General features: G+C 36.3%; 2 protein-coding genes and 1 pseudogene across 2 annotated transcripts; 1 reads left to right on the top strand and 2 right to left on the bottom strand.

The window, feature by feature from the left end:
- Positions 1 to 6,246: 6,246 nt before the first annotated feature.
- Positions 6,247 to 6,984, bottom strand: LOC132300610 (auxin-induced protein X10A-like). Its single transcript, XM_059797778.1, has one exon. The coding sequence runs from the start codon at positions 6,757 to 6,759 to the stop codon at positions 6,457 to 6,459; it is 303 nt and encodes a 100-aa protein (XP_059653761.1). The 5' UTR covers positions 6,760 to 6,984; the 3' UTR covers positions 6,247 to 6,456.
- A 1,749-nt stretch (positions 6,985 to 8,733) lies between these two features.
- On the top strand, positions 8,734 to 9,351 carry LOC132300611 (auxin-induced protein 15A-like). Its single transcript, XM_059797780.1, has one exon. It carries the CDS (start codon positions 8,850 to 8,852, stop codon positions 9,150 to 9,152), a length of 303 nt encoding a protein of 100 aa, XP_059653763.1. The 5' UTR covers positions 8,734 to 8,849; the 3' UTR covers positions 9,153 to 9,351.
- Positions 9,352 to 11,305: 1,954 nt separating this feature from the next.
- On the bottom strand, positions 11,306 to 11,996 carry LOC132300609 (auxin-induced protein 15A-like; annotated as a pseudogene).
- Between the last annotated feature and the right edge of the window lie 4,366 nt (positions 11,997 to 16,362).

The following is a 16,362-nucleotide window of genomic DNA, read 5'->3' as shown; positions in this document are numbered from 1 at the left end:
AAATGCACCCGACAATTTGTCACACACTACTCATCATTTGTCCAACCATGGACACCCAATCTAAGTGACATTGCCACTAACTGACCGTCCTACACAATCAACACAAAAACCTCGCACACGCTTCTCCGCAACACTATGTTAACCAAAACCAATCAGATAAAAGTACCAACACCCTTAACATACTAACACTAGGAACCATTACTACACGTTGGACACCGCGTCCCATCCAACCCAATAATCTCCCAATGAGAAACTCTATGAAATAGAACAATACATAGTCACCCGTTCCACCTCTACCCTTTGAAGGCGACACTGCCTCGATCACCGTGCGCACAAGACCCATGACCTCAATCACAACGACCCACTGACTCGCCAAAAGAAAAGGGTGCCTATCTGGTAACATCGTCCTCACTGACTCTAATAACCACACCGTCCACAATCGCCTCGACTGGCACACAATCTATCGCCTACCTGATAACACACAACAACAACTCGTAGTTTCCAAACCGCATTTGGATCATACCTTAAACCATTCTACTCATCAGCACTAAGCATCACACTATAACACCATAACACCTCTACTGCCACTCATTCCAACCCCAGTTCTATCCTATCGTCCCACCGGACCGTCAAACCACTATTAAAGGATTTTTCCACGAATATCCTTAAGACAATATCATCGTAACAAAAGAAAAAGCATTACTCTCGATACTCCCCATAATGATCACTGCATACTACTAGAAAAGAGCCTCAATACGACAATACCATGTCGACAAATCCTCAAAACAAAAATGAGCATAAAGCCCAGAATGCTCAACACCCAACTGTCACCTTAATACCATCAATAATGCCATAAATTATTAACACTTAACCGACAACTTAATCCACTCCTTCTAAGGCGATCTACGTGCCTAAATGAGAAAACCTCATACTCCAGGTTCAACGTCACTACCTCCCTTCTTCACTGTTCCTTAAAACACTCTTGCCCCGACAAAAAATCAAATGGGGCTATCAACTAACCTATAAAATCAACCTCGTCCCAATCACTTCAATCATTAGTATATCTCTTCGAATCCTCAAACAACTATATAACACAATACTCACTAGCTATCACTTTATCTATAAACAACCAAGCACTCTACTGACCCTATACTACCAGTTTTATCGTGCAACCCTACACTACACAGCTAAAACTGACCATTATACCTCACTTCAAGGCCTTATAGACAGTCGTGCCAACCCAAAACCTCACTCATCGACTGAGCCGTGCAACCGACTCACCGAGAGTCGATTACCCGTAACACGCTCCTGTAACTATCCTAAATGAGAATCACTCCTCGATAAACCAGCCCATAAAATAGATTCCTTTAAGACCATGAAATGATCTACATCCGACAATCGGTCCTAAATCACCATAGACCTATAGGATCCAACAAGTTCCCATGACAATCAAAACTAACACACTTCCTTAAGCCGTTCCAAAATGCTCGAAATATACATTTACAATCCATGGACTACATTTGTGACTCAAACAACCTTCGTCACACCTACCACGACCGGTTCGAAAAAAACCTCCACACCAAACCGTGACTTGAGTCGCAAACACCGACCTCCTAAAGTCATACTGAAACCCTCACTCATACACCTGACCTCTACAGTCACCAGAACCATACACCAATACATGAAACTCACACACAACAAGGGCACCTTGCCATGAAATATAAACCTATTCTAAAGTCGTGCTCTAAGCACCGCACAAAATGCAAGTAAGAAGATCAGGATGACTATATGCCAAATAGCTCAATCCACGAGCTAAGAGTCCACGCCATTAGTTCAACAAAAATCGGCACCCAAACAACCCTGGAGCAACCGAGCTCCTCGCCTACTCAAGTCAAAACTTACACGACCCTTAATGCCGTGACAAGTACCCCACCGTACTAGCAACCATCCTAATGATTAACCGTATAACCACATAAGAATAAAGCCATATTCGTATACAAAATGAATAAAACCCATAATACTACACGAAACACGTTGGCATATACCATGCTCACTACTTGCCACATTAGCATTTAAATTAGAACTGCATACACCGTGCCTACCACTTCTCGTCACCATACTCCTCATACACAGTCAACATGCTTTTCTTTTCTTTCACATTTCATTTACATGGTTAGATCATCTAACTATTCCTCATACATGGCTATGTAACACAAATTTTAGCATTTAAACACGTAAGCATTTAGCAATTAGGTATGCCGTCAAAACTATAAACATATAAGCATGTGATCACGTAAACAAATAAACAGGTAAGCAAGTAAACAAGTAGACATGCTTCTCAAACATTTAAACACTTTAACACGTAGCACATAATCATGCAATTCAACTTCCCCATGCAATCTCAAGTAGGCCTTTACTCGTCATTCTAATAGTATTCGAACCATTACTTTGATACCAAATTTGTCACGACCCTAAAATGATACCAATTCTATAAAAAAAATTGGCATGGCCTCTACTAAAAAGGGTCCTACCACAACCTGTTGAAATGCATAAAAAAATTGTAATGGCTTCACTTGGCATAAACTAATCTATCATATCCCAACGCACAATGCAAACAATATACCAATTCCCAAAATAACTATATACATATAATCAGAGTCTCTTCCCTCCAATTCCTTCAATAAAAAATAATAATAATAAAAGTACCAGTCCACTACTTAGTCCCATACTCCTTTATAAGAGACATAATCTAATTACATCAATTTACAGTCCATGAAATACAGCTGAAATCAAAAATCCATAATTTACAACATTATACAAATTATACTAAAGTTTTACAGAATAGTCAAAATTTACATTTACAAATTATTAAAGTTGTAAAACGAAAATAGCAAAATATAAATTTCCAATCCCGTCTAAACTTGTGGTGGATGGTCGTTCGCCACCTCCTTTCCGTATCCTGAAAAATATTAATAATAAGGGGTGAGCAAAATTGATCAGTAGGTGGTACCTAAGACACACCTCTTGTGACCCCGTAAATCCAAACAATGAATAGGAATAAAGGTGGGGGTCATATTATGCCGGGAAAGGATACAACATTAATTCCAATTTTCAAATAAACAATGTCGTGCCATGATATGTAATGCCATGTATGTCGCTCCCCACTTTCAAAATCCAAATCCATCACTTTTCAAACTGTTAATATAACCTGTCCGTTGGTGACTCCGTAGCGACACAAGAGAAAGATTGGCTACTGTCCCTGACCCTTGGTACCCCCGCTGTGTCATTTGGGGCCTAGATAGCTCAACCACGCCAGGGTGTTTTCCCTAACTCCCTCTAGGTTACATTAACACACCGGCCCTTTGGTGACTCCGTAGCGATCGGGTTTTCTCACAACCATTTAATCAATATTTCTTCCCAAAAATTCCCTTTTTTTTCCAAATAATTTCCCTTCACTAATACCCAATGAAATACATACATGTTTAATACTTTCAATGCTATGATAATAAGGGATTTTCATACAATACAATTAAGCATGCTTTACAATAATTCTAAGAAAATTACACATGCTTCCATGTATCATTTCTAACAATTTATCAACACAATAAATATAGAAAATCAACACTTATGCATGCTTTTCATACAAATCAACTAATACATAAAATCAAGAACCTTGTACACCAGAATTAAATCATTTAGGGATAATCAACACCAATTAAACATGCTAACAACAATTATCAAGAAAATAACTCACATAGATACAAGAAAACATGAATTAGAGACCCCTACATCAAGGAGGATGAAAAACCCCCAAAATGGGTCTCAAAACCGGAATCCCAGAGTGCACTAAAACTGAAATTGCTTATATGGATGTGAAGATCTCGCCGTGCTCTTCGAAGTGCTGCAAACGGCTTCCAAAAATTCCAAATAATGAAGGAGGAATCTAGGATTGAAGTTTTGAAACCAAAAGAAGAAAAAAAGAAAGTGTAGAATGGGAGAGAGAAAAGCTTACGGGAGAGGAAGAGAATTGTGAGGTAAATGGCATTTTGGCCTTTAAAAGATACTAATGGTGGACTCCGCTAAAATTAATTTATTTTCTCTTTTTATTTTAACAACAATTATACATATACCCATACATAATAATTCTCAACCACAAATAACATATTAAATAAAATAAATGCGATGCAAATGAATTCAACTAAAATCCTCGTACTCCACAATTCCGACAGCGGGTCCCACACGGGACTGTCCGGCCCGAAAACTGAAAAAAATGCAAAAATGACAACTTTGCATTTCAAAGAATCATGAACTCAATGAAATGCCCCAATCAATTCTTAGACACAACAGGCACACTCCACAGTATCCGGTACGCAAAATGGCAAAAGACGAAAATGCCCTCGTAACGACAAAAATTCCAAAAAATGAAAAAATTGTGAAAAATGGAAACATCACAGTTTCAGTCGTCCGAGATGACAGGATGCCTTTGGACCATTTTATTTCGGTAGGACGAAATGGGTTATGCTTTTGTTTCGGTCGACCGAAATAGCTTGAGTCCTTGTTGCATAGCCACTGTCGAAACCGGTCTTTTGGAATGATTTGCCTATGCATTTCGGTCTGCCGAAACGAAAATGCAGCTTAAGAAATTTTGTTCTAAGTTTAACAGATGAGACAGTTTTTCATTTAAGTAAGTGTCTTTAAAGTATTTATATGTCCATTTACTTTAAGTTTACAATGTAAATAAGGAAGTACCCCCCATTTAGATTCAATAAAAAATACTAGAAAATTGAAATCCAACAAAATCAAAATGTAGAAATTCAGTTTTAGTACAAATTTGGATTTCCGACAGTTTTGATAAAAATGAATCCTCGTGTAGACCAATGTAGAATTGATCAAAAATTCTGATAAAATCTGTTTACGCTATTTGAAGTATAAAGAGTTATTACCGGGAAAAATTATTTTGAAATAATCATTATTTCAAAAATTCATTTTTCACACCTAGCCAAAAACACAGTTTTTCATGATGCGCATTCTGGTGTCCTAAAGTCCGCTACCAACTCATGATAATGAAGGCTTCTCATGTCTTAATTGTTGACCAATATGAATTATATGATTGATGTGCATGGTCTTAACATTTCTAGCACAAGTAATGAATTCTTTCAAAGCTTATGCAAGCTTGAACTAACTCATTCTTTAGCAATGACTTCATGTGCAATCATATGTGAATGAAGTGCATAGTCTATTGCTAATATATATAGGAACATATGAATGATGATATGATATGCATAGTCCTATATAGATGAGCTTCAAATGGATTCATAAATACTTTGACATTGAATCCTAAACACTCCCCATCCTATCTACTCTTTTCTTCAAGCTTTGTCCATGATCTTTAGGCTTTGAGGTAGTCTTGCTTTCTTCCTTCTTTTGAGTTGTTTTCTTGCTCGTTGTAGTCCAAGTTATCTTTGGATGGACTTTGTATTTGGTTCTTTGCAATTTCATGTATTCTTTGTTTCCATTGTTTTCCTTGATGTGATCTTAAATAATGGAATACTTGGAATGATTTTTATAACTTCATTGAGGTCATTCTTTAAATGTGAATAATCTATATAACACTCAATGTAAACATTAGTCCTTAAACATCATTAACGGTTTGTTATCATCAAAACCTCTAGATTGTCCTTGGATGGAGTCCTTAAGGTCAACACTAATGACCAGCATCTTTCAGATCTTAGCCAAATTAACCTAATTCTTGCCCAGAGCTTTTCAGAAACAAAAAGATCAGGAAGATAAATGAGTTATGATTTTTGCACTTTTCCCTTAGTTAATTAGTCTGAAGGAAGAAGGGTGAATTAAGAGGACTAAAGAAGGAAACAATACTGAGATCATCAAATTAGCATGTCCTTGTTAATCGTCATTAAAATTTGGCTTTTGTCAATTGAAAATTTCAATAGTTTAATTTTATTGTCTATGCAAAACTAATTAATATTGGTATTACAAGTTCAGGAGGTGAGCTTTAAAACAGTTTCTTCACAGATATATCAGTTTTGACTGTTTTTCTCTAGACCAGTGTGCAAATTAAGCTAAGGTTAAGTTGAGATGAGGACATCTCAATACCCTATTGCACTGAAATTATAACTTTCCCCCCTCAAAATTATATTAGGCAACGACAAAAAAATAAATAAATAAATAAAGAAGAAGAGAGAAACAAATAAAATAAACAGCATCCGAAAGTCGTCATAAAATCTATAGAAACAAAGATTTCAATGAAATGATGTATTTGCTTTTCAAATAATCTGAAAACAGCATGATCTCTGCTTTATAACATTTTGAAACAGGGGGACATTTTCTTCCATCCCCAATCTCCTATCTGAAAAAAAAAAAAGATACAAAGCTGAAATTTGTATATGGAAATGGACTACTGATTTACAAAATTGTGTCTATATGCATAGAAATGTCTCATGATCTGCTCAACTGAGAAGTGATATCAATGAAGAGGTCCTCTTTGCAGGGAATTGTGAGACCACCCATTGGATGGTCAAAACCAAATTCTTCCTCAGCTTGACTTAACAAGTCCTGAAATGAAGGCTGGTTCAAGTATGATATAGGAACCACGAATCGCTTCATTTCACTCTTTCCAACATAAACTGCAAAATAGCCTTTCGGGACATTTAGAGTTGTTGAAGCTGCTTGGTCTGCTGCCGAATTAGTCATGCGGAGAATTTGCTTAGCATTAATAATACGAGGCATGCGGAAACCCATTGTGTTGTATGAACAACAAAAGAGACAAAGATCACAAAGAGTTTGCAAAACAAATGAATGCTTTGAGAGTGAAGAATGAAAAGAGTTGTGTTGGTTGTAGACTGACTAATATGTGTGTGTGTGTATATATAGGTAAAAGGCCATGTAAGAAATCCTTTGAAATGTAGAATGAGTGGTCAAGAGAGATTTAGGTGGTGGTGTTACAGATGAAGGATCACATGGTTTTGTCTTCCAACTCATCATCAAGAATTCCGTGATAGAGTAAAATGTACTTTTTTAAATTAAAAAAAAAAAAACATGATACCCTACCACTGCTTGCAACAACCTACGCAGGACCCTTAGATCAGATGCTCTATGGCCAGAATTCTCATATTGAATGAGTGGTGAAGACTAAAACAGTGTGGTCCACAAAATACTTATATGCAATGAGGAATCACATGGTTATGCCTCCCAACCAAATACTAAGAATGTGATATTTTGCGTGCTGTAGTACGTCTCAGATAACTTGTTAGCCAGACCACTATAACAGAACAAACAATGGAGGTCCAGTGGAAAGTATATCTTTGTGGCCTACTGATTGTAAGATATATCCAATGGACCATTTGGATCAAATATTAGCAGCATTACATGCGTCGTGACACAAAATATATGGGATCAGACAAGTTAGTTGCTCATGTAACAATGTTAATTCAGAGGGATGATAGGTTGACTACATAATCCCTAGACCAGCCAGCCAGAAAATGTTGTACTTTCATGAATATTTGATCCAAAATTACCAGAATATAAGCCATTTTTTATGTAAAATAGCAGTGTAATGGGGCATTGAAACCAAACAAGAATCTAGTACTATTTGAGAGGGATCGTATCTATAACTACAAATAAAAAAAATAAAAATAAAAAAACCTATAGTAAGATGAAAATTTGAGTGCAGGAGGCCCTAAATCTTCAGAGAGCAATTTAGTCAACGTATTTGAATCTATTTAGGAACCTCTGCAGGTCCCCAGCAGCAGGGGCGTGCGCAATACAGCAATACAGTTAAACTGATATATTTGTCAATAATGGTTTCAAGCTCACCTTCTTAGCATGTAGCACTAATATTAATTTTGTAAATGCATAATTAGACTATTTCATTTATAATTGCCAAAACCATAGTTTAATGATGATTAACAATGACGTGCTAACTTAATGATCTCTTTATATTGTCCCTCCTTAGTCCTCTTAATGCACCATGCTCTTTTTGTTTCTGAAAATGGTAATTAGGTCTTACAAATTTGGAGTATCAACAAGAACCCCCTGAAATGGTTGAACTTCTTCCAAATCATCACAATTGAGATCGGTCCGTCTATTTTTAGCTTTCACCACATTCTCACAAGAATTTTGGATCAAGTTCAGATGGAATGGCTACTGATGAGTAGGTCATATTAGTTTCCATCACTATATCTATAGCATTACGTTGGATTCATACGTTCCTGTGTTCATTTACAGTTCAATTTCCCACAAGTACGTCAACGAGGTTTCTTGGAAGCATTTGTTTTATTTCAAGCCACAATGCAGCTACTACATAATTGCTTTGACTGAAGACTTGGGGTTCCTGGGCTCAAAATATTCATCTTCCTGTTGATATTCTTAATAGTAATTATAGACATGATATCTTTCAATTAATAATAGAATCTTGTTTGGTCTCAATGCCCGACTGTGCTTCTTCTTCCTCTTCACCACTCGTTTGATATTGAGAATGCTGGCCATGGAGCATCTGCTCTGCGGGTCCTTTGTAGGTTGTTGCAAGCAGTGGTAGGGCGTGATGTTTTTCGGCAAAAAATACATTTTACTCTTATCTCTATGAATTCTTGATGATGAGTTGGAAGACAAAACCATGTGATCATCTTTCACCCTCCACCTAAACCTTTCTTGACCACTCATTCTACATTTCAGAAGATTTCTTGCATACCCTTTTATCTATATATATATACACGCACATATCAGTCAGTCTACAACCAGCGCAAGTCTTATCATTCTTCACTCTCAAAACTTTCATTTGTTCTGCATACTCCTCCTGATCTTTGTTTCTTTTCTAGTTTGTCAGAGAGAGAATGGGTTTCCGCACGCCTCGTATTGTCAATGCTAAGCAAATTCTCCGCATGCCTTATTCGGCAGCAGACCAAGCAGCTTCAACAGCTCTAAATGTACCAAAAGGCTATTTTGCAGTTTATGTTGGGGAGAGTGAAAAGAAGCGATTTGTGGTTCCAATATCATACTTGAACCAGCCTTCATTCCAGGATTTACTACGTCAAGCTGAGGAAGAATTTGGTTTTGACCATCCAATGGGTGGTCTCACAATTCCCTGCAGAGAGGACATCTTCATTGATATAGCTTCTCAATTGAGCAGATCATGAGAAGATTCTAGGCATGTAGACACAATTTTGTAAAGCAGTAGTCATCACTTCCATGTACAAATTTCAATTTTGTACCTTTGTTTTTCAGAGAGGATACTGGGGATGAAAAAAAAAAAACTGGTCCCTTGTTTCAAAAATTATAAAGTATAGGTCATGCTGTTCTCTGACAATTTCAAAGCAAATACATTTTTTTTTTCCCTGAATGAGTGTATATTATTCAGTAAAAAATGAAACATTTAAGTACATGTGAGAAATGATCCAATCAAGAATCAAAAGAGAAAAAAGAAAACAAAACCAGGGCAGAACACAAACCTTACAAAAGAAAGGATAAACTAACAAGACTCCCACACAGCATATAGCATACATGGCACAATACCAGGGAAGACACTACAAGAAGAACAAAAGAGCAAAAAAACATAGGGACTTCAGAATAGGACTTGGAGATCAGTAATGGACAATCCCATAGCAGTCAATCCTTCAAAGCTTGCATCCATAGCCAAATGATACAGTACCACTATGAACTCTTCTATTTCTCTCATTCCAAATGCTCCACAAAATTGCTGTGAACTAACACTTCACTAATTTGGATTTCAAAGACTGACCCTTTGTCTGACTCTGAAACCATAACAATACTTCTGAAAAGTGAGTCACATTAATAAGTCCATCCCAATGACAAATCTGAATAAACCAGTTCCATACACTTCTAGCATAAACAGACGGTCTGGAGAGTCAGCTTCAGAGAAGCAATTATGACAAATGGCTGGACCAAAAAAACCTCTCCTTCTGAGATTGAAGTAGGATGGAAAAGCATTGTGTAAAACAAGGGTAGTTTGAACAGCAATTCTAGGCCTGTTATTGTTCCAAACTAGGCTGCACCAAGGAGCTGGATCACTATCTACAAACATTCCACACAGCCTTGAACGAAAAGGAACCATGTTTCCATTTAATAGCATCTTCAAGATTCAAACAGAGTGTTGAACCAGAAAAGTTCCAATTTCAGAAGGCCAACTAGCAGGTAACCTCCAACCAGTAGGAGAGGAAAGGACAGAAATAGTGTCTGTGTACAGAAAACCTGTAGGAAAAAGTCCTCTCATACCAAGCATTTGTTGTGAAGTGTGTCCATTGAACCACGGATCATAAAATAAACTAAACCTCTGACCATCACCAATGGAGAAAGAAAGGTGCTGCAAAACAACCTCTCTGTTATATAAAATAGCCTTCCAGATTGCAGATACATTATTTCTTCAAAATCTTTGTTTCTATAGATTTTATATCAACTGTGCATCTTTTTTGCTGCATTCTATGAGCAAATATATTTTGTTTCAATTAAACTCTTTTTTTTTTTTTGGTAAATATATCAATTAAACTCAGCTAGCAAAAATTTTCTGCTCAAATGGAGATCTGGCAGCATTTTATGGTTCTCTTCCAGTAACATGTACATATATACAGATGGAGGCATGGAAACTAATATGACCTACTCATCACTAGCCATTCCATTTGAACTTTGTCCAAAATTCTTCTGAGAAATATGATAACATCTAAAAATAGATGGACTGATCTCATTTGTGATGATTTGAAAGAAGTGTAGCCATTTCAGGGGATTATTCCAATTTGTAGGACCTAATGACCAGCATCTTTCAGATCTTAGCCAAATTGATCTTGTTCTTGCCCAGAACTTCGGAAACAAATAGAGAACGAAGATAAATGACTGATGATTTTTGCACTTTTTCCTTGGTTACTTAATCTGGACGAAGAGTGAATTAAGAGGACTAAAGAAGGACACAATACAGAGATCATCAAGTTAGCATGTCATTATTAATCATCATTAAAATTTGGCTCTAAGCAATTGAAAATGTCATAAGTCTAATTTTATTGTCTATGCAAAACTAATACTAGTGCTACATGTTCGGGAGGTGAGCTTTAAAACAGTTACTTCACAAATATATCAGCTTTGATTGTTATTCTCTAGAACAGTGTGAAAATTAAGCCAAGTTGCTAAGGTTTAGTTGAGATGAGGACATCTAAACACCCTATTGCGCTGAAAGTATAGCTTTCCCCCTCTTTTTCAGTGATTTTTCTGATTAATGCAATTACAAAATTATTTTAGGAAATAAATATAAAAATTGTACCCGAAAGTAATTATAAAATCTATAGAAACAAAGATTTCAATGAAATAATGTATTTGCTTTTGAAATTGACTGAGAACAAAATGATCTATACTTTATAATATTTTGAAACATGGGGACATTTTCTTCAATCCCCAATCTCCTATCTAAAAATACAAAAGGTACAAAGTTGAAATTTGTATATGGAAATGATGACTACTGCTTTACAAAATTGTGTCTATATGCATAGAATTGTCTCTTGATCTGCTCAACTGTGAAGTGATATCAATGAAGATGTCCTCTTTGCAGGGAATTGTGAGACCACCCATTGGATGGTCAAAACCAAATTCTTCCTCAGCCTGACTTAACTAGACCTGAAATGAAGGCTGGTTCAAGTATGATATGGGAACCACGAATCGCTTCATTTCACTCTCTCCAACATAAACTGCAAAATAGCCTTTCGGTACATTGAGAACTTGGTCTGCTGCCGAATAAGGCATGCGGATAATTTGCTTAGCATTAATAACACGAGGCATGCGGAAACCCATTGTGTTGTATGAACAACAAAAGAGACAAAGATCACAAAGAGTTTGCAAAACAAATGATGAAATGAATGCTTTGAGAGTGAAGAATGGAAAGAGTTGTGTTGGTTCTAGACTGACTAATATGTGTGCATATATATATATAGGTAAAAGGGCATGTAAGAAATCCTTTGAAATGTAGAATGATTGGTCAAGAGAGATTCAGGTGGTGGTGTTACAGATGAAGGATCACATGGTTTTGTCTTCCAACTCACCATCAAGAATTCGGTGATAGAGTAAAATGTACCTTTTTTTGAAAAACATGATGCCCTACCACTGCTTGAAACAACCTACACAGGAGCCTTAGAGCATATGCTCTATGGCCAGCATTCTCATATTGAATGAGTGGTGAAGACTAAAGCAGTGTGGTTGACAAAATACTTATATGCAATGAGGAATCACATGGTTTTGCCTCCCAACACAAATACTAAGAATGTGATATTTTCGTGTTGCTGTACATCTTAGATGACTTGTAGCCAGACCACTATAACAGAACAAACAATGGAGGTCCAGTGGAAAGTATACCTTCGTGGCCTACTGATTATAAGATATATCCAATGGACCATTTGGATCAAATATTAACAGTGTTACATGATCATGACACAAAATAAATGGGATCAGACAAGTTAGTTGCTCATGTGACAATGTTACTTGACACAAAAAACTGAAAAAAAAAGAGTGGCCGTAAGCTTGGCTCTTAATTCAGAGGGATGATAGGTTGACTATATAAATCTTAGACCAGCAAGGCAGATAATGTTGTACTTTCATGAATATTTGATCCAAAATTACCAGAATATTAACCATATTTAATATAAAATAGCAGTGTAGTGGGCATTGGGACCAAACAAGAATCTATTACTATTTGAGAGAGATCGTATCAATAACTACAACTAAAAAAACCAATAGGAAAATGAAAATTTGAGTGCAGGAAGCCCTTCATCTTCAGACAGCAATTTAGTAGCCGCTGCATTGGCTTGAAACGAAACAAATGCTCCCAAGGAACCTCTTTGAGATACTTAAGGGTCATTCAGTATTGTATGGCAAATTTCTCAAGTTTTCTGATTTAACACACTGAGAGCCTACGTATTTTAGGATATCAGGTTTTTATTATAAGAACTGCAGGAGTTCATGTTCCCATTTCCAAAAAACCTTCCAATTAATCATCTCTGTATAGGGGCAAACAACTTTAAAACTTGTTTCAGCTCACCAAATATTTTCAAGTGACTTTTTTTCGGCTTTATTGCTTTCTCTTGATAAGAGATAATCAAGTGGCTCTTCAAAACAGACTAGAAACAACATGGCAAGAAAAATTACTAAAATCTTTTCTGCCTAAAAGAGACTAATGTTAGCACATGTTTCTCAACCAAACTTTGGGCATATGATCAAGATATTGGACATGAAAATTAAATTGAACTGAGAAAATATGTAAGCATGCCAAATCTCAGAACCACGGAGTAATAGTCAACACGTTGAAATGCAACAAACACTAACAATAATGAATTAAGGATGATAAAGTAAAAAATAAAATACAAACAGAAAATTTAGTGTATCAATTATCAAAAGTACTCTGACACCAACAGGCCAGGAAAAACTCATTAAGCCCACTTCAAATGTGTTTGCTTCTTTTCTATGAGTCGTTCAAGTAATAATGGATTAATTTTTCTTAGATCATCCACTCGATTGAACCAAAGTCTTCATCAGCCTGACTCAGTATTTGAGTGACTATTACTTCAAACTATTATATTGGAACTACAAACTATTTCTTCTGGGTTTTCTTCTACTTAAATCACAAAGTCGGCCTTTAGGAACATGTCATCTATCACATTGAGCCCAAACAAGAGGATATCCTTAAGACTAACAAATGAGGTCATATGTGCGAGGACAGAAAACTTCGAGTCCAGTCAGGAGACTTGCCAAAATAAATAAATAAACACAAGATGCTTCCACTCTTCTGGTATAATACAAGTCATATTTTATAAACATTTTGAGAAGAAAAAGGTCATAAAAAGATGAAAACCAAGAATTATAAGTGCAAATACTAAGCAGTCATAAAGTGGCTGTACATATTATTCTAGGTCAAGATTCTCACCTGGTCATAACCTAAGTCACACAGAGTGGGTGCGAGAGCAAGAGCACGCTTGGAGCGTGAAAGCGGGAGCACGTGTGGAGCGTGAGAGCGGCACCAGTTAATAAGAGTTGTGTGACTTAGGTCATAGTAACATGATGCATGGATGAGAGCTGTGAAAGCACCTTGTCTGTTTGATCAATGCCATAGGTTTGCCAAGTATTTCTTTAAAATATGTGTTTCCACCATATGAACTGGTTAAGGTCAACAAAACCAAATGAAAATTCTCTCCTCCTTGCTTGATGCAAACAAAACTGGACAAATACCAAGGCTTCTCTATCCAGTCGCTCTCTGCATCGATATCAAAAAGTAATATCTGCATAAAGACATAGTACCCTGGACTGTCAAGCTCCAGAAGACGGTTTCAAATCATGAGAATAGCCACATTGTTCACATAATGCCCAAAAAATAACCGAACTTTTATGACCGTTTAGGGTGGCCTGAATTTCTGGAGCCAGTTTAAAGGCTTAGATTGTGCAGTCCATACAAGCAGAGTTACTATTATGTGGTGTAAAAAACTTAGCCCAAGCTTAGCCTATGCATAACCCAAAAACAGACTGCATTTGCAGACCGTGTTCACATTGGAATTTCATCAAACACTACGGATGCATTTCTGATACTCCCAGAAAAGCTAGAGTTGCCAAGCAAGAGAACATGAGTTTGAGTTCGAGGGTCGTTTGCTTTATGCAATTAGTGACAAGATTTACTATGCACTTAGTCCGTTCTTCAATTGAAGGGTCATGCAGTACTTGAAAAACTCAGTTTAGGGTTTATGGGTTTAAAGGTGAATCTTTGGTACTTGCGGAGAAAGTCTTTGGTGTTGGTGAATCGATGTACGAGCAAACAAGTATACACAAATTGGTTACTCTCATACTCCACCAAATGTGCATTAGTATACATGTGAATGCATATATTTGTATTAAGAAGAGTAGACTCCAATTTAAGCAAAAAAATTGTTGTCAACATGGCTTGGTTGCAGGGCCGGCCCTGTCTAATTTGGGCCAAAAATATATATATAGGATATGGGCCAATACATATACATATATATATATATATATATATATATATATATATATATATATATTTGTTTAAACTATAAAGGCTCGCATTTGAAAGCTCGTCCTCTCAAAATTGTGGAGTTTTTAGGCCTACCCTGTTTCGTTGAGGAACATATAATGCCCAAAGTAATGAATGAGAGAAAAAATGAACTATATATGTAAATTCAAAATCAACTGAATGACAGCTTTTGCTTTTAAATTAGATAAATGCGAGAGAAAAAGCCAAAGATTGTACAATGAAAAAATCGGTAGTCACTGTTCCAAAAAATGTGTTATTTTAGGGTCCCAGTCTCATAATTCATTGAAGAGAGAAGTAGGATTAATGAAGATCTATATATATATATATATGTATAAAAAATGAACTATATATGTAAATTCAAAATCAACTGAATGACAGCTTTTGCTTTTAAATTAGATAAGTGCGAGAGAAAAAGCCAAAGATTGGACAATGAAAAAATCGGTAGTCACTGTTCCAAAAAATGTGTTATTTTAGGGTCCCAGTCTCATAATTCATTGAAGAGAGAAGTAGGATTAATGAAGATCTATATATATATATATATATATACACACACACACACACACACACACAAATCAAGCACAGGTTAATATATTAATAGGAAATCAATTGGTTCCAGCGATGTTTTTGATTGTTGAGATTAAAACTTGAGGGTTTGATTTCTTATTTGACACCAAATAAAAATTTTAGTTCTTGAAATTGCACAAGATCTGATGTCATCTTTATATATACACATTTATAAAGTTAATTGCAATCTACATGTATGGTTAATAATACTATGTATGTCACTACTTCCGTTCCATATTAGTTGTTCATTTCGAAAATTTTGACTCACTATTATCTTTTATTTTGGGATTAATTACAATGACACTCCCTGAGATTTGTTATATTGACAGTCATACAACTTAGCCGTTCTTTAGACAAAAACACCCCCTATGAGAATTTTAATCCAAACAAGTCCTTAAAACGTTAAAAAAGACGATATTGCCCTTCAATGTTTTATTCATTTTTATAGTAAAATATCAGAACTCATGAAAAGTCAAATTTACCCATATATACACTATTACATCAACACCATCACATATAAATATATATATATATAACCAATCTCACTGCCTCCTTCCTCCACCTCTATCATCGCCCATCCACATCCGCCGCCACCATCTTGATCCGCCATCGCCGCCTCTACCCAATAACAGTTGTCGCCACCTCTGCCCAACAACAGCAGTTGACGCTTCTCCCCCAACAACCACAATCGCTGCCATCATCTTCCTCCTTATACTGCCACCACTTCTCAATCACAGTCGCTGCCACCACTTCTCCTC

The sequence above is a fragment of the Cornus florida genome, unplaced genomic scaffold (assembly GCF_030987335.1).
Source record: "Cornus florida cultivar Cherokee Brave unplaced genomic scaffold, ASM3098733v1 CherokeeBrave_3.0.0_Hap2_Chr03, whole genome shotgun sequence".
NCBI lineage: Eukaryota > Viridiplantae > Streptophyta > Magnoliopsida > Cornales > Cornaceae > Cornus > Cornus florida.
This window is presented reverse-complemented; position numbering and strand designations above follow the sequence as displayed.